This window comes from Saccopteryx leptura, chromosome 2, assembly GCF_036850995.1.
Source record: "Saccopteryx leptura isolate mSacLep1 chromosome 2, mSacLep1_pri_phased_curated, whole genome shotgun sequence".
NCBI lineage: Eukaryota > Metazoa > Chordata > Mammalia > Chiroptera > Emballonuridae > Saccopteryx > Saccopteryx leptura.
Window position 1 is genome coordinate 227,187,908 of NC_089504.1, and position 19,452 is coordinate 227,207,359.

General features: G+C 40.4%; 1 protein-coding gene across 1 annotated transcript; it reads left to right on the plus strand.

Annotated features, from left to right (window-relative positions):
- Window positions 1-10,464: 10,464 nt before the first annotated feature.
- On the plus strand, window positions 10,465-10,707 carry LOC136391856 (keratin-associated protein 19-9b-like). Its single transcript, XM_066363738.1, has one exon. The coding sequence runs from the start codon at window positions 10,465-10,467 to the stop codon at window positions 10,705-10,707; it is 243 nt and encodes an 80-aa protein (XP_066219835.1).
- The last annotated feature ends 8,745 nt before the right edge of the window (window positions 10,708-19,452 follow it).

The following is a 19,452-nucleotide window of genomic DNA, read 5'->3' on the forward strand; positions in this document are numbered from 1 at the left end:
ATTTGTCCCTAAGACAGCAGTCTTTATAGTGGAAACACCATAAGTAAATATTTGCTGTCTGTATATAGATTAAAGGGGGAATATGGCATGCTGAAAAGCCATGATAATGGCATATAATTCTAGTCTTTGAGCTGATTTTAAGTTGACAGTTTCAGTATAAAGTTGTCCATTGATTTGCAAGAGCGATTTGCCATTTAGTGGAAGTTTCCCAGAGCCATTGTTGTTGATCCTTTGAAAAAAAGGAAAAACAATAATTTTGAGGCTCAAAACCTATAAGCTGTAAGGGTCACCTATGCACCTTGATAATCCAGAAGGCAACAAGATCAAAATATGGAAGTGTATTCCATGGGCTATTAGATGGTTTAGTGTGCCCAAGCTGTAGCTGCTCTTGTACCAATCGAGCAGCTGCCCTAAGTTTCTCCTGAGAAAGGGGCCATTGGTCTACCCATACAGGATTATCTTATTTCCAAGTAATTGGGTCTGCACAATGCATTATTGGGCCTTGCATTACCAAGGCCCCTGTGCTAAATTTTGATATCCTAATCCACACCTTCTGGTATTGGGTGCCACTTCTATGGGGGTGAGAATTCCTCACTGTTCTTTCTTTTTAATCTGTTATGTTTTTAACATAATTCCCTATATGTGCTAAGGTTTGTGTCTATTCCCCTGGATTATTACTAGTGGCGCCTTTAATTCTCAAGTGTACTAGTTCGGACAAAGACCACCTGGGTCTACATGGGGTTTCATCAGTCACACTTCCTTCACAAGCTCTTTTCTCCTTCCACCCATCCACCCTGTCAGCTCTCACCAGTGCATTCACTGAAGTCTTCTCTGCTCCACTCAGAGGCAGATTTAATGGTGGGTGCACCTGGCGCACACCCTGGGCCTCAACTTCTGAAGGGCCCCACAACTTTATACTTGTTTTTCTAACGAAGGGGGCCCCAATATTTTTTTCTGTGCCTGAGGCCTCAACCGACCTTAATTCGCCTCTGCAAACACTGGGTCCTCAGTGCCCCTGGAGGAAGCCCAGTGCACGACATTCTGGAGCTGGGCCACTGTCACCCACAGCACTCTTGTTCGGCAGAGTTTCCAGTGCTGCAGGAGGTGCCTTCACTGTTCTCAGGCCTCTTTTTTCACAGCCATGATTCCTCCCCTTGACCACTGTCCCAAGTCTCTTCCCAGTGCTTCCCTCTGCCTCTGCCTCTTTCAGTCTGCAATACTGGCTTCTTATTTCATGGAGAAAAGAGACTCTATCAGGGAAAAACTCTACCAACTCCCTTCCCGTCACTTTCATACATTTGCACTTGCCTTTTCTATATATCCTCTTTCCTGTCCAAAACTTCTGTCCCGCCTTTGCTGTGAGTGCCTTCTCCTCCAACGCCTTGCTTGATAAATTATCTCCTCTGTCTCCTGTATTTTCAGCTCCCTGCCCCCACATTGACATTTTTTCTTTAGTCTATAAACATGCCCAAGTCTTTTGATATTAAAAAAAAAAAAAGCTATCTCAACCCCCAGATCACTCTTAGCTATCTTTTTCTCAACTTCTTTCACATCTAAGGTTTCAAGTAGTTTTCTCGGATGCCTCCCATTCTGTCGTAACCTTTCTCCTGTTTTCACTGTAACCCATGGGAGGGTCTCACTCACATTACCAACACCTGTCAGAGACCCGTCTGCTTGACATGTCTCACATTTGTCTTCTTTGTTTGGTGGTGCTTGGCACTGATGTTGCTTCTTTCCTTGGCTTCCGTGTTATGCTTTTCATGATTTTATTGTCTTTCTTTACAGAGTTTCTTACAAGTCTGCCTGGAGGCTGTTCCTCCCTGATTCACTGTGGCTCTGCCCTGGCTCTTTGCCTCCATCACTAAATATACAACATCTAGTCTCAAAAGCAGGAGATGAAATGCCTTCATGATGCAGCCCTAGGTTAGTGTCAATGCCATTTTTAGCTACTCTCTCATAGGTCAACAGCCATTTTATCTTGTATTCCTACTTAGTATTTGCTGATACTGGCATGCATTCTTAGATGTCCCTGTGTATGGATAACTTAGAATGTCTGTCATAATGCCTCTCTCATCTGTCTGCCAGGTGATGTTGGAATCCACTGTTAGTCACAACTTGAGCATCTTGTCAGCTGAGGGGAGTTTTTTCTTGTCTGCCTCCCACACTGTCTGCTTGGCAATGTCAGCATACCTAGATGGTCTCTTCATATGTCACCCACAGTACACTGGACTTAGTGTCCATAACTCTTAGCATTGGTCTGATAGCTGTTCATTGCAGGTCTACTCCAGTAGGATTTATTAATGCATTAATTCATACACATTAGATAAACTAATTATAAAAAGGGAAATAAGACATAATCCCTGCCCTGAAAGAGTTTAGAGCCTCGTGAGCCTACACTACAGGCAAGTGGCCACAGAGGCACCATGGGGACATGAATACAGACACCAGACTGATGCAGAGGTGAGTAAACCATCCAGAGGAAACACACAGACTGAGTTTTCTGTGAAAGTGACGTAGTAGCCAGATAAGAACAAGATGATGAGCGTCGGACTGGCATGCGGGGGACCCGGGTTCGATTCCCGGCCAGGGCACACAGGAGAAGCGCCCATCTGCTTCTCCACCCCTCCCCCTCTCCTTCCTCTCTGTCTCTCTCTTCCCCTCCCGCAGCCAAGGCTCCATTGGAGCAAAGATGGCCCGGGCGCTGGGGATGGCTCCTTGGCCTCTGCCCCAGGTGCTAGAGTGGCTCTGGTCTGGCAGAGCGACCCCCCCCCCCCCGGAGGGGCAGAGCATCGCCCCCTGGTGGGCAGAGCGTTGCCCCTGGTGGGCGTGCTGGGTGGATCCCAGTCGGGTGCATGCGGGAATCTGTCTGACTGTCTCTCCCCGTTTCCAGCTTCAGAAAAAAAAAAAAAAAAAAAAAAAAAAAGAACAAGATGATGGGTCATTCCAGATTACAGGTAGAGGGCATAGATATACAAGACAATGCAGTTTTTCAAGAAATATAGAGAGTTATGAGTTCTTTAAGTATCTTTTTTGCCTTGTTTATTTCTGTATTCTGGGCACTTAGTGGAATTTTTATAACAGAGGTCTGGCTCCTAAATAAATAAATGAGTTAACAAATTAATGAAAAAAATTATATGTATATGTATATATATAAAATATAATCTATATCATATTTTGTATGGAAAAATACAATAATTAATAAATAATAGCAACAATATACTCTTTGGCACACTCACAACTGTAAACCGACTTGTGCCACGTCCTGAATGATGATGACGAAGAGGCAACTAAAAATACCAAAACGTGCACAAACGTTGTTTTCCACACTGTTAAGAACAAGGTTCTTTGGTGCATTGTCTCCAAGTTCAATCCCTAGTCAGAGCACATACAGGAACAGCTTGATGTTCCCCTCTCTCTGTCTCACTCTCCCTGCCTCTCACGCACACACACCACACACCACACACAAAAAGAACCAAGTTCTGCATGGCAAGGCAATGATTAACATAAATTAGCCTGAATCACAATAAACTTTCCATAACATTAGTCACAGCAAAACCAATGCCATTGTCTAAAACAGGAGCTTCATGCCCCCCGCCCTGCCCCATGCCTGGCTCTCAGCGCTTGGATCTCAGTGGTCAGACCATGGCTCTGCTGCGTACCTTAATGTTGAACTTCTTTGTGGCCATGATTTCTAGTTTCTTCTTCATGACCTTCTGGCTGTCATTCTTCAACTCTTTAGTGGAAGGTTGAAAAGTCCACGCAGTGTGTCTCGTGGCTTTAAAGCTGCTCAGCTTGCTTGTTTACTCACACCTAAAGGAATATGCCCTTATTTGAAGGTGTTTTTTTGTTTGTTTGTTTTTTTGTGGGGAGGGGGAGACAAACAGGGACAGACAGACAGGAAAAAAGAGAGATGAGAAGCATCAACAAATAGTGGCAGCACCTTAGTTCATTCATTGCTTTCTCATGTGTCTTGACCAGAGGAATCTCCCTGAGCCAGTGACCCCTTGCTCAAGCCAGCAACCTTGGGCTCAAGCCAGTGACCCCACACTCAAGCTGGTGAGCCTGCACTCAAGCCAACAACCTCGAGGTTTTGAACATGGGTCTTCAGCGTTCAGCCAACACTCTATCCATTGCTCAGTCTTGATGGTGATTTTTAAGATGACTTTAATAAAACTATCTGGAAGTTGCTCCAGATATCATTCTAAGTGATTAGTGGAGAGAATTTCCAGACATGTTGTGATCCTATCAGGCCCAAAAAAATGTGCTGAAGGCCAAAAACTCCTGAGTATTTCAACTCTTAATTTCTCCAGGGGAGGAGAAAGTGATATGTATGGTGGTAGGGATGTTGTGCCAAAGAAAACAAAAGAAAGCTAAGCCAGACTCACATAGGTGGGCAGATTGAGTTTGAGCCATCATTTACTGTCTGCTTGATTCAGGGCCGGGTACTCAACCTCTTTGTGCCTCCACTGTTTGATAGGCTAATACTAAAGGTGAGGTAGTTCTGATGGTTAGTTTATTGGGTTAAAAATGGTAAAGAGAGATACAGTGAACTTCATGAACTAATCAAAGACATCTAGTTGCAAAGAAAAATACATTTAACCCACTAACATGTCAAAGGTGAAACCAGTCCTAACAAGGGAAGAAGTAGTCTGTGGTTGCCATGAAAGGGCAGATAGGACCCCCTCCCTGAGGCAGGTGCGGGCCATTGTAGGGTCTGGGCATGTACGCCTTCATGCTCATCCATCTGGGTAACCTGGGATGTTGCTCAATAAATGAAAGAAATGGGCTGGGTGAGTATATTTTCAGGAATATAGTGAGTAACAGCGTTTAGCCTCAGGTATATCTTAACAAAAATAATTTCATGGCATAGTTAATTCTCCTTACCTCACAGAGGACAGAGAGAAGTATTCAGGGTATCCACAGGAGAAATCTAGAAGCTGTCTAGGAAAACATTAATTGCCCTTGATAAGTTTATCTGTAGTCAATGTCTAGGCCTTCAGTTTGCAGGATCAGTTGGATGGTTAGGTTCAGTTTGTACATAGAGAACACATTCATTTCTCAGGGGCTAACATTAACAAGTTCAAGTGGGTCATCTATACAACATAATACCACCTCATTAATATAAAATAAGACATAATCATTGCAGGAACTGCAGTACTTGACTTTGCTTGATTTGTGGACTCCCCTTATAGTTAATTTATATGGAGATCCAAATTGTAATGAGATCATTTTACTAATTTGCAGAGACAAATTACAGCCACGGGGAAATGGAAACACCCAGAGCCCATTTTGTTACCACATTGTCTCCGTTCTGTGGAATGAAATCATAATCAGAGACTAACTTATTAAGTTACTCTAGGAAATCACAGTCGGGATGGCCAAAGGCTCAACTCCAAAGCTCACTGTTTCCCATGAGGAATGTTAAGACAGATAATAATCAGAAAGCTGTTTCCTGAGCCAAGAATCAGAACATTGGGAGCTATGCAGATGGAATGTTTAACAATATCAGACTAAGATAATTTAATAAAGTCACGTCATAATGTGTCATCCTAATGTGACTAGCAGTACTTACAGTCCTATCTTTAGGTCACTTTGCCCTGAAGAGTATGTAGGTGCCTCAATGTAACACTAACATTCTAAAGAACCTCACTGATGGTGTGACAGTGCCTACATCAGTCAGTACTGTGACTGGGGCTGGGTGCATTATTTGTATCATATGCCCAGAAACGAGTCAACACTTTTCTTACCAGTAAGAGTTATTATTAGAGTAAGACTTCACTGACAAACTTGTCTAAGAAATGAGACACATTTTCTTTCTAATAACCCTTATTTTGGCTTTCCAATATTTGATCTCCATAGTCCAGCCCTTTCCAGAAATAATTCTATTACTTAAAAAAAGTTGACTATTAGAATATGTAGGAGAATTTTTGTCTTTCTTTTTCATCTATGGATGAAGGGAAATTATAAATAGTAATATTTATTTTTGCTATTAAAAAAATTCTTCAGCCTGACCAGGTGGTGGTGCAGTGGATAGAGCATTGGACTGGGGCACAGAGGACCCAGGTTTGAAACCCTGAGGTCGCAGTCTTGAGTGTGGGCTCATTTGGCTTGAGTACAGCCTCACCAGCTTGAGCACAGGCTCACCAGCTTAAGCGTGGGGTCTCTGGCTTGAGTGTAGGATCATAGACATGGCCACATGGTTACTGGCTTGAGACCAAAGGTCTCTGGCTTGAGCAAGGGGTCACTCTCTCTGCTGTAGCCTACCCCCCCCCTCGTCAAGGCACATATGAGAAAGCAATCAATGAAGAACTACGGTGCCACAACAAAAAATTGATGCTTCTAATCTCTCTCCCTTCCTGTCACTCTCTGTCTCTATCTGTCCCTCTCTCTGTCTCTCTCTGTCTCTGTCACTCACACACACAAAAAAAATCCTTCAATATATGTATGGTGCCAGATGGGTATTTGAATCATCAAAAAGATACATTTGTAAATTATACAATTCTCTAACCACTCTATTGTACATCTGAGACTAATATGAAATAGTATTGAGTGTCAACTGCAATTGAGAAATAAAATAAAAAATATTTTTCAATATCTCAATACTTTAGTAACTTGAAGGTGTCATACTAGTTTCCAAGATGCTTCACCTATGAAATCATATAACTTAGCTTTTATTAACTTCATGTGCTTTTAATTACTGGATGTCTATACATCTTGAGATTATATTTAAAATACTGTGTTTGTCTAATTTCCTCCGTGAGAATAATATTTATGATTTTCAGTGATTTGGTACATTGAAAGATATATAATTTCCATAACTATGTGACAATGAATAAAGTATGATTACTTTATTGTTGCTAATGTAATACAGTATTTACCTAATCAGTAATAATTCCAGTAAATAATATATATATATATATTTAATTCATGCATTTGGAGTATGCTGCCAGTAGGTGTCAGTAGTGGTCATTTGCTGTCAACATGAAACAATATAAATAAATATTCAAAAAGTTGCCAAATATAAAAGGCAAAACAGAATAAAAACAAGAACAGCAAAAGTCTTCTGAAATAAACACATATTGAAAGCATTACCTAGTCTAAGTGTATTGTTACACATGGATAATAGTTCAATTGGTAATAAAGTTATAGTTATTATCAGTTGTTGAGCCAAATACTAGAGCTTGAAATGATAGAAAGTAAAATACTGTATTAGAAATAATCAAGTTGAAGAGGATTGCAACTGTTGTTAGATAATGTACCACACAAATGTAAATGCAGAAAGAAAGACATAGGTAAAATAAATATAGTTGATTATAGAAAGATAATAATGTTCTTAACCATTCTTTTTCAGTAATTTGTAGAATATTCAGAAAAACAGCAAGCATATTCTATGTTCCAGAAAAATCTCAATAATTTAAAAATTGGTATTGATTACCCATGATGGTAAGACAGTAGAGACTGGTTAAATAAGAACTTTATATTGAACTATGTATTTTAATTAATCAGTGAGTAGAAGAAAAAAATTAAAGGTAAGATAATGAAATAGATAAGTTTTACTGCAAACTTTAAATTTGTGTCTCAACCTATAATGTGAAACATATGCAGTGCTTTACATATGTTTATTATTTAGCATTAACAAGTAAAGGAACAGAACTAAAGATAGATTTATGAAGTTCAACAGTTAGGAAAAGGCCAAAAAGGCAATTAAAAGTGCATGGAAATAACAAAAATTAAAGCAAACAGTAACTATAAATATATTAGAATATAGACAGTTAGTAGAGTTGATAAAAAGATCACTTGGTTGAAGAAACCCACATATAGAAAAAATTTGTAATGTAAATTTTGTGTGTGTATAAGAAATCTAATATAAGCAAGAAGATATAAAATGATTACAAAACATTGTTTTCTCTCAAATCATAGATCAACAATATTCAGGATGCATGGTAAGAAATTGAAAATATCTTAATAAAAGTCATGCTTTAACTCTATAAATATTTCAAGAAGAAATGGGCAATTTAATTAGAGCAGTAATTATGGAAGCAAATGAAAATATACCCAATAAATCTTTCAAAAGTATTTTTTCTAGATTTTCAAAGATTAGATAGACCAATATACAAATATATTGTGTAAAGTTAACATTATTTTTGTATTTAAACTTAAAAAATATAACAAAAAGATAACTAAAAAGTTAATAGGCCCCTTTTTTATATTCATGAAATTCCTAAAGAAAACACTAGGAGAGATAAAGGAAAATAAAGACAAATTGAGCTGTTTAGTGTATATCTCATGAACTATTAATCCTAACAATGGTACCACTCTGTTTTCTTCTACATATATTAATATCTACTGGAAAAGTTCTAATGTTAAAAACTATATTTCTTTTTAGAAAAATATTAAGATAATTTAGGAAATTTCACCCCAAATCACACAGTGGAATAGATTAGGACCCCATTATATTTATAAATTAAAATTGGGAGGATTGTAATGCTTTCTGTATTTTATCGTTTCATAAAATGAAATAGATAGTATAACTTCATTCATTCAAGTCTTCTATATCTTTCCACAAAGTGTTTTCACTAATGTGATGTACATTCCTTATTAATTCCATTGCTCTATTTGACATGTTATTAAGTTGCTATTCAATTATACTTTCTGAAAGGCTTTGCCAGTGCACATGAAAGTCTTTAAATTTATAGTGTTTATTTTATAATTATCCATCTAATTGTAGTCTTTTGTTATTCTCACTGATAGTGCATTTGATTTTCTCATATTTTCCGAGTGTGATCATGCAACCAATTTTACAATGATATTTACATTTCATTATTACGTCTTTTCCAGTTGCAGTGATATTATCTACAGAAAAATGATCTGTAACAGTGGTGATTGTGGAAATCCTTGACTCATTTCAGTGTTCGTTTGCAAAGTCTTACATGGTTTTTACATGGACAATAAAATTTAAGTGTACTTAAATTGAAGCAATCATCTTGGAAAATCAGAAGTAGAGAATGGTTTGTTTTTTGATTGCAAAACGTTCATAGAATGATTTAATAATGAAAAGTTATGTCTTTATCTTTTTCGATTATCATCATTGGGATTGTGTCCAGAAAGTAATCTAGAGATTTTGTATCAGACATAATTTTTTTAAAATCTCTATCCATAAAAATAATTAAATGTGTTTTATCTCTAATAATTCCATTTCATAAAGACTCTCTGATCCCGTCCTGGGTATATAGGGCTTTCTTGACATATTTAAACAACACTCTTTCTACCACCATCATTTGTTGTAACATCAGCAGTTACATAGGAAATAGGAAAATGATAGATAGGAAAATGTCATTTATTAACCAAAACTATCACTGTAATTGGATATTACAAAGGCAATGAAGAAACAAAATGTGGAACTTTATGAAGCTGCTCCAACTGTCTGGCCAGGCAGGACTCCGTAAGAATGTGGCACAGCTCAATATGTTCACACATTCACAGTCTCCGGTCTAGACCTAAACTATCATGGACTGCCACACTGCACTGTGGATGCTTCACATGACCCTTGCAGTATTTGGATAATAAATGTGTCTTTCTCTGAACCTAGGGCATTACTAGAAAATATCCAGGAAATCAATTAAAGAGAGGATGAGAAGTGATTGACTAACAAAGGACAAGTGTATTTTAGGTATTAGTAAACTAAATTATAGCTCTCAATAGGTACATTTTACATGTATAGTGTACATGTGTTACATTAATATAACATGCACAACTGTCACACACACGGAATATATCCATACTGGCAAACGTCTTTTAGATCTCTTAGGATTACGAAATGTGGATGCATATAAATCTAGCTCCATGTAAGCACATAAAAACAGCCCGACCAATAAGAACACTGCTGTGAATTAGTCTGAAAACACAACTGGCAATCAAACACCAAAATGAATCCTGCCACAAGGCAAAAAAAGCAGCCTTTTTCTGGACATTTGGTGCCTGTCCCACAGCAGCAATCAGGACAATGTTGGTGATAAACACCAGGGAGCCTGTGCATCCCACCCATTGCATCTCGGGTCTGTGCATCTGTGCCTTGCGTCTGCAGAGGGTTGATGGGTTCTGTCAAAGCAAGCCTAGATAATGTGTGTGGTTTTCCAGCTATGCACAGTCAGGAAGCTTGGGTTACAGTGCTTAAATGTGGCAGTAAATGTGGTTTTATTACTAAAGGTGTATGGACACCTTAAAGAGCAGAGAGGCAGCAGAAAAGGAATTCTGAAATTAATGGGTGTAAGGGCCTCTTCGCTAAATGCACAGAATGCTAATGGCATAGTTTTTCATACAAATGAGCTGTCAAACATGAGGCGAGATGGCTTGCTGTTTGTCACGCCCACTCCAGAGGGTGTATAAAAGGCCCTGCCGAACCAAGATGTTCATATTCTGCAAGCAAACACTCTGTTCTCCCAGAAACCTTTAACTCCTGACACCATGAGCTATTACTATGGCAACTACTATGGCCTGGGGTATGGCCTTGGAGGTCTGGGCTGCGGCTACGGCTATGGCTGCTTCCCAGGTCTGGGCTGGGGCTATAGGAGCTATGGGGGCTATGGAGGCTACAGGCATGGCTGCTTCCCAGGTCTGGGCTGGGGCTATAGGGGTTATGGGGGCTATGGAGGCTACGGGTATGGCTGCTACCGGCCCTGGAGATACTGGTCCTCTGGCTGCTACTGAGAAACTTGGACATGACTGAGGATATTCAGCTGAGTTTCCTGCTGCTGGTCCTCCCCTCTGAACATTTCACTCCTTGGGTGCCTCTCTCAAATGCTCAAGTAATGAGCCAACCCTAGGTTACCATGATGGACTTTTGATTTCAGTGCCCCCAGACCGACGCGACAAAACTCGTCTGAAGTTGCAATTCTAATTGAAGGGTGGTGGTGGTGGGGTACAGTCTGGGTAATGATCTTCCTTGTGGGGACACATTTGGGCAGAACTCTCATTCCAAATGACTGATGTGAGACATATGAGCATTCCCTTTACATTAAAACTACTGGGCCTGGCATGTTGAGTGTGTCATTGTCTCTTGTCTCTGCCTGGCAGATGGGCTGCTCCTGTGTGTGGGCAGCATGTGTGAGTGAGTGCATGTGTGTGTGTCTGTGGTGCATCTGTTGAGCCCCGTGTCACTGTGTGCAAAGAGATTGCCTCGTCTCCGCAATGTGCTGAAACGTGCTGTTGGAAGTAGTGTTGTGGAAGGACGTCTTGTGGGGCTGCTTTTCTGGATGAACTTAAGTGACAATTGAAGGGTCTCCAACAGCCTTCACAAACCCAGAGCCATTGGTCAGCCAGGCAGATGTTCCTCCTGCACAGGCACCCAGAACTTTGCATGGCTTTCAACATGTGGCTCAGTAAGTGCTTCCATCAGATGTCCAAATAGGACACTTTTCATACTGCGGATGTTTGCTCCTCAAAATGTCCCGCCATGACAAGTTGTACCTCCTTGATAATCAGACTAATTATATTTATGTAGCCCAGTTTGTGATTCTATTTAAAGGGCCCAAAGTCAAGTCTGTGGTATGTATACAAGCATCATTTCTGTTTTTAGGCTCCACCAGTGACTAAGTTATCCTTGGCAGTCCTGTTTATCCATTGGACCTCCAGTTGTTGTCGTCGCCTTTTATTCCATTTATTTTGGTACAGATCCTTCCCCTCATTTTATTTTTAATTGTTTCCTTTTTATTGAATTTATTGGGGGTGACTAGTTGACAAGATGATACAGATTTCAGGTGTACAATTCTACAACACATCATCCATACACTGTATTGTGTGTTCACCATCCCAAGTCAAGTCTTCATCCATCACACTTTGTGCCCCTCTACCTTCCTCCATCCTCCTCCTCCTCCCTTCCCTTCCCCTGGAAGTCACCATACTGTTGTCTGTTTTTGCTTCACTGGTGATCAAATTCTTCAAAATGGAATTCTATTATGTCTGTAAAGGAATCTTTTTTTTTTTAGTTGTCAGGTCGAAAGTTCCCTTAAAATGTCTTAGAATGAATGAGAGCTTTTGGAGGACAACTGCACTGAGATTCTAACCACACAATAGGTCAGTGTTTGACCTGCTTATATAATCATTTACGACAGTAGCAACCTTGGCTTTGGATTCCATAAACCCAACTGATCAAAGACAGAAGCACATAAAATTTAGGAAAAGGGGGTAAAAAAAACCTCAGCAGGATGCCACATTTAATTTCTTTCAAGAACGTAAGATGATCAGGAGAACTAAAGTAGTATGTCTGCTGGTGTTACTGAACATGTTGATAATGAGTGCCTTCAGCTGCCCACTCAGAATAGCAGAAGCAGAGTTCAGTGACGAATTGTAGACATGAGACATAGCATGTCATGTGAAGTGGGAGTTCAAGGAAGCAATACCAACATTTCTATACACTTTACAAAATATTATACATCAGTCCACATTTCAAAAATGTCCATATTACTAGTAATCTGGGCTTGGACATCTGAGAAAATGAGCTGTGGAAACTGTCAACAGGAGCCTCCACTTAGTGAGTTTTGCTGTGCTTGATAATACCATGGCAACCGGTACTGCCATGATGGAGTCAATCCTTCATGTATTCAACCATTCAGCTGAGCGTAATGCATCATCCCCTTTGTCTGATACGTACTAAGTACAGAGGCAGAATGACAAAAAGTTTCCTGAGATCTAGATGAGCTTACAGGTCACAATTCTCTGTGTGAACTGTTAAGAAAGTTTTATGTATTAGTTGTGATGCTCAGGAAGGGCATCTAATCAGCCTTGTGTGTGAGTGAAAGTTCCCCCAGAAGATGCTGCCTGAACTTCATATTAAAGAGAAGTACATTAATCATTAGAGAAATGCAAATTAAAACCACAATGAGATATCACCTCACACCAGTCAGAATGGCGCTCATCAACAAAACAACACAGAATAAGTGCTGGCGAGGATGTGGAGAAAAGGGAACCCTCCTGCACTGCTGGTGGGAATGCAGACTGGTGCAGCCTCTATGGAAAACAGTATGGAGATTCCTCAAAAAATTGAAAATTGAACTGCCTTTTGACCCAGCTATCCCACTTTTAGGAATAGACCCCAAGAACACCATAGACCTACTCCAAAAGGAGAAATGCACCTTCATGTTTGTGGCAGCATTGTTCACAATAGCGAAGATCTGGAAACAGCCCAAGTGTCCATCAGACGACGAGTGGATTAAAAAGCTTTGGTACATATATACTATGGAATACTACTCAGCCATAAGAAATGATGACATCGGATCATTTACAATAACATGGATGGACCTTGATAACATTATACAGAGTGAAATAAGTAAATCAGAAAAAACTAAGAACTATATGAATCTATACATAGATGGGACATAGAAATGAGACTCAGAGACATGGACAAGAATGTGATGGTGCCTGACCTGTGGTGGCACAGTGGATAAAGCGTCAACCTGGAAATGCTGAGGTCACCGGTTCGAAACCCTGGGCTAGCCTGGTCAAGGCACATATGGGAGTTGATGCTTCCAGCTCCTCTCCCCTTCTCTCTTTCTGTCTCTCCTCTCTCTCCCTCTGTCTCTCCCTCTCCTCTCTAAAAAAAAAGAAAAAAAAAAAAAAGAATGTGATGGTAATGGGGGTGGAGGTGGGAGGGATGGGGAGGGAAGGAGAGAGAGGGGGTGGGGCACAAAGAAAACCAGATAGAAGGTGACGGAAGACAATTTGACTTTGGGTGAGGGCTATACAGCGTAATCAAATGTCAAAATAATCTGGAGATGTTTTCTCTCAACATATGTACCCTGATTTATCAATGTCACTGCATTAAATTTAATAAAATAATTAAAAATAAAGAGTACAGGAAGGGAGAATTTAGACTGTTGGGGCACAGTTTTTGTGTTAACCTGAGAGCCCAAGGAGCCTGCTTCCCATAACCAAGAATGAGACACAGACTTCCCTAGTCTATTTGGACTCATTCAACATTTTCAGTCGAGACTTGTTTAGAAACTAGAAATGAAAGGTGGCGTTAGGTTGCCTGGGGAGCTCCCCCTAAAGTTGTAGGTGACAATCATCATTAGAAGTAATGGTGGCAGTTACCTAGGAATTTCTACATGTGGGGATATGAAATTGAAGAGAGATGACTTAGAAGAATCAGTGTCTTCTTCTGTAACCATTATTCATCTAAAGAAGATTGAAGTTATAGAACCAATTGTGTAAGAAAGACAGTTTTTAATGGTCACAGGCGTGTGTGTGTGTGTGTGTGTATGTGTGTGTGACAGAGACAGAGAGAGAGAGAGACAGGAAGGGAGAGAGATGAGAAACATCAATTCTTCATTGTGGCACCTTAGTTGTTCATTGATTGCTTTCTTTCTTTCTTTCTTTCTTTTTTTTTTTTTTGTATTTTTCTGAAGCTGGAAACAGGGAGGCAGTCAGACAGACTCCTGCATGCACCCGACCGGGATCCACCCAGCATGCCCACCAGGGGGTGATGCTCTGCCCATCTGGGGCATTGCTCTGTTGCAACCAGAGCCATTCTAACGCCTGAGGCAGAGGCCATAGAGCCATCCTCAGCGCCCGGGCCAACTTTGCTCCAATGGAGCCCTGGCTGCAGGAGGGGAAGAGAGAGACAGAGAGGAAGGAGAGGGGGAGGGGTGGAGAAGCAGATGGGCGCTTCTCCTGTGTGCCCTGGCCGGGAATCAAACCCGGGACTCCTGCACGCCAGGCCAATGCTCTACCGCTGAGCCAACCAGCCAGGGCTGATTGCTTTCTTATATGTGCCTTGACTGGGGAGGCTCCAGCAGAGCAAGTGACCCCTTGCTTAAGCCAGCGACCTTGGGCTTCAAGCCAGAAAACATGGAGTCATGTCTATGATCTCATGCTCAAATCAGTGACCCTGTGCTCAAGCTGGATGAGCCCACACTCAAGCTAGAGACCTCAGGGTTTCAAACCTGGGCTCTCTGCATCCCAGTCCAATGCTCTATCCACTGCACCACTGCCTGGTCAGGCAATAGTCACAGGTTTTAAACAGAAGTATATTGCTGAAGGCTTTTATTGAATTCTCCTTAAGGAAAACATTATCTAAGGATATTTTTATTTAGTAAAGATTATCATACACTTTTCAAAGCACTTTCCTGTATATTTTCTTATTTATTTAAAAATTTTTTTAGAGAGACAGAGATAGAGACAAAAGGCTGACAAGAAGGGAGAGATGAGAAGCATTAACTTGTAGTTGTGGCACTTTAGTTATTCATTGATAATTTCTCATACATGCCTTGACCAGGGGGCTCTTGCTGAGCCAGTGACCTCTTGCTCAAGCCAGCGACCTTTGGGCTCAAGCTAGCCCCCACCGGGTCATGGCCCTGATTTTTAGGCTCAAGCTGGCGACCCCATGCTCAAGCTGGATGAGTCCACTCTCAAGCCACAATCTTAAGGTTTCAAACCTGGGTCCTCAGCATCCCAGGTTAATACTCTATTCACTGTACCACTGGCTGGCCAGGCCCTGTATAGTTTCGTCTTTAATACTTACAATAATTTTTTTAATTATACAGTCATTTTTACTCTATTTTTCAAAATGATTTATTAAGGTGGTGAATATTTGTTGAGTGCATTAACCACTAGAAAGTTAAGCAGGCTAATTACTCCCTAGATATTTCTAAATGGCAATATTACATTAATCACTATCCATGATGGTGTTTTTACAGTGTTCCGAAAGGTTAATTTTATTCATTAGGTTCCACATATGAGTGAAATTGTGTGGTACTTGTCTTTCTCTGACTGGCTTATTTCACTCAGCATGATGCTCTCACAGATCTATTCATGCTGCCATAAAAGATAAGATTTCCTTCTTTTTTATGAGTGAGTAGTATTCCATTATATAAATGAATTACAACTTTTTTATCCACTCATCTACTGATGGGCTCTAGGACTGCTTCTAGATCTTGGCCATTATAAATAATGCTATAATCTAATGAACAAAATAATCTACCAAATAAAACAGAAACAGACTCGTGGCTAAAGAACAGACTGACAGCTGTCAGAGGGGAGGGAGGTTGGGGAGCTGGGTGAAAAAGGTGAAGGGATTAAACAAAGAAAAAAAAGCTCATAGACACAGGCAACAATATGGTGATTATAAGAAGGAAAATGGTAAGGGGAGGTAAAAGATGGTAAAGGGAGTATAAATGGTGATGGAAGGAGACTTGGCTTGGGGTAGTGAACACACAATACAATATGCAGATGATGTAACATAGAATTGAACCCCTGAAACCTGCACAATTTTATTAATCAGTGTTATCCCAATGAATCCAGTTAAAAAAAGAAAGGTTAAGTTAGCATGCTTTGTTCTATTAAGTCAACCAGACATTTAAAAAGAAATATTTAAAATATTTATTTTTAATTTTTTTTTTAAAAAGAGTGGTATTTTGAATAGTTTAAGTATTTCTTGTTTAAATATTAAATACTCTTCTCTGAAGCCATGTTCCTTCTAGAGGTCAAACTCCTTTACCTATACCTGTTAATAGAGACAGTATTGCACAGTGAACCACATGCTGAGTTGAAAAGCACCAATTCTTGAATCAAAAATACTTGTTTTTAGCTCCTCTCAGCCACCAGTTAGCTGTTTGACTTTCAGCAAGCAATTAAGCAAGATTGTAATAGTACTACAGGGAACTATTTCTATTGATTAGCAGAAATTTTTTTGGTACAATCTTCAATGGTATCTACCCAAACAGGCTTCTTCTATATGACACATGGCGTATGAGAAATTCCTTTGATTTTAGTTTATGGCTGTCTTAAAAATTAAATGTCATGATTGCACTACCAACCATGGTTCTCACTGACATGAAAATACATTGTGTTAAGGTGTACGTCACAGTTGGCTGCCATTTTGAACAGGATTAGTATTTCAGGGAACAATTATGCTTCCATTTATGTGAATTCCTGGAAGAAGAGAGATAACTCCCTTGGCTTAAAAGTCAATGGCCATGGAAAGGTACAATTAGAGGGTGAACACAGTCTTGCTTGATGCAACTCTAAGTACACCTGGAGGCATCGAGATTTGTTTATGGAGTTTGAAGCTCAGAAACACAAACAAGTATGTGGATTACAAACACAATAGCCTCTTATTGACAGTAAACTATTTTTCTAGAAATTTGCATGAAGCAGACAAACATGTCACATGACTTAAATAACGCGTTACATAAATGAGTGGAAGGTATGGTTTGCTTTTTGGAAATAAGACAGTTGACATAGTTTTCAAAGCAAGTGTTCTATTGGATGACACTGACAGGGTGTGGTTTTCTATACCCCACCCATGTATATAAATGTCCCTGTGCCATCACATTCACAAACTTGGTCCACACTACTGAGCCTAAATCACCCCCTGACACCATGAGCTACTACGGCAGCTACTACAGAGGCCTGGGCTACGGCTGGGGCAGCTTCGGTGGCCTGGGCTGTGGCTACGGCTGTGGCTGTGGCTATGGAGGCTACGGCTATGGCTCCTGGCGCCCATGGAGTTACGGGAGATACTGGTCCTCTGGCTTCTACTGAATAAGTACTCTAAAATTTACAGTTTGTGAACTCAGTCTTCCTTGAGACTGATTCATCTAGAAAACTCCATTCCATCACCTGCATGCTTCATTTATCCTGCCTTAGTAATTAAACTGTGATTTTGACTTAGTGGATTCTGACAATAATGTGAAGAAAACCTGATGAAGTAGATGTTGGCATTTGATTAGTGACGGTCTTCAGGGATGCCCCCTGCTGTAGAGGAGGGAGATTCATTACATTGTAGCAAAGCTTTGACTTTCAATATCTGATATCTAATAATAAATACTTTCTGACATAGTAAATGTGTTTTGAGCTTCAATCTTTTTCCTCACCATAACTTTGCTCCTGATGCATTCATATAATCATCAACTTTGACAATGTTTTCTTCGGATACCTAAGACATTTATTAATATATGGTATTTCATGTGTATTTTTTCCTCCTTCTTCTTACTTTCTTCTTTCTTTTACCCCTTTTTCCTCCTTCCTTTTCTATTTTTCTCCTATACCCCTCCTCCTCTTCCTCATCTTTGGCTATCCTTTTTTTCCCTACCTAAACACAGGAATTTTATTTCTTTTTTTGTGTGTGTGTTTTTCCAAAGTGAGAAGCAGGGTGGGGGCAAGAATGAGAGGAGGACAGACAGACTCCTGCATGTGCCCTACCAGGATCCACCTCATATGCCCACTAGAAGGCAATGCTCATCCCCTCTGGGGCGTTGCTCTGCTGCAACTGGAGCCATTCTAGCACCTGAGGCAGAAGCCATGGAGCAATCTTCAGTGCCCGGGCCAACATTGCTCCAATGGAGCCTTGGCTGCAGGAGGGGAAGAGAGAGAGAGATAGAGAGAAAGGAGAGGGGGAGGGTTGGAGAAGCAGATGAGTACTTCTCTTGTGTGCCCCTGCCAAGAATCAAACCCAGGACTTCCACACGCTGGACCGATGCTCTACCACTGAGCCAACCAGCCAGGTTTGGAATTTTATTTCTAAAAGTTAAAAAGTTCTGTGGTGATGATCAAACTGAAGTTTAATTTTTTAAATAATTGTGCCTTGGAAATTATGTTGTTACATTTCAAAGCAAAATAATATGAGGAAATTTTACTATGCATACAAATTATTTTAGAACACAAAATAATAAATATGAGAGAATTATATCAAAATATATATTAACCATTGTAAACTCTCAAAAATGGATAGGCAATGTTTGCTGTAATATTTAGTCTTTTTTCTTTTGGGGGTGTCTAAAATATTTTATAAAATAAAGAACTCTAGCATAAAGGCAAAAACCATTTATCCTGGCCTCAAATATAAAAAATTAAATTTATGAAAACTGACCTAAGAAGAACGAAATCTAAATAGTTTTGTTGCCGGTGGAAATGAGTTCCTTTCACGGCATTGCAAGGAAAGCACTCCAGGGGACTCACTATGGGAGAAGAGGCTTGGTGTGAAATGGCTTTTAGGGGGGGATTGGAAGGCTGTCCCCAGGTTCCCAATGTCTCATTTCCATCTCTCCTGCTGTGAGAAATGTCCAGCCTTGTCTTTATCAAGCCAGGAACAAAGACCAGTGTCCAAAAGTTTTGTACCATTGGTTTAGTCCATATCTGTCCCCATCCTCATCTGGTTAATTTAGCTTCTGTTCCTGGTTGTGCCCAGCCAGCACTGCGCCCAGACCATAATTGGAGTCCGCAGGGCTGCTATGACCACACGTCTTCTATGGGAAGAGAATGTGTAAGTGCATGGGGGTGTGCGTGTTACTGGGAGAGGGGGAGAGAGGGAAGGAGGGAGGGGAAGAAAGAGAGAAGGGGGGATGCACCTTTGTTAGGCTGAGCAGCTTGGGAAGGTCCAGGTGCCCTTCAAAGTAACCAATCAACTTCCCCGTGTTTCCTAGGCTTCTGCTGATTTTCCACACCCCCGATTAATCC

Bases quoted from the DNA above. Each gene is read 5' to 3' on its own strand.
- LOC136391856 (XM_066363738.1), top strand. From the start codon at position 10,465: ATGAGCTATTACTATGGCAACTACTATGGCCTGGGGTATGGCCTTGGA.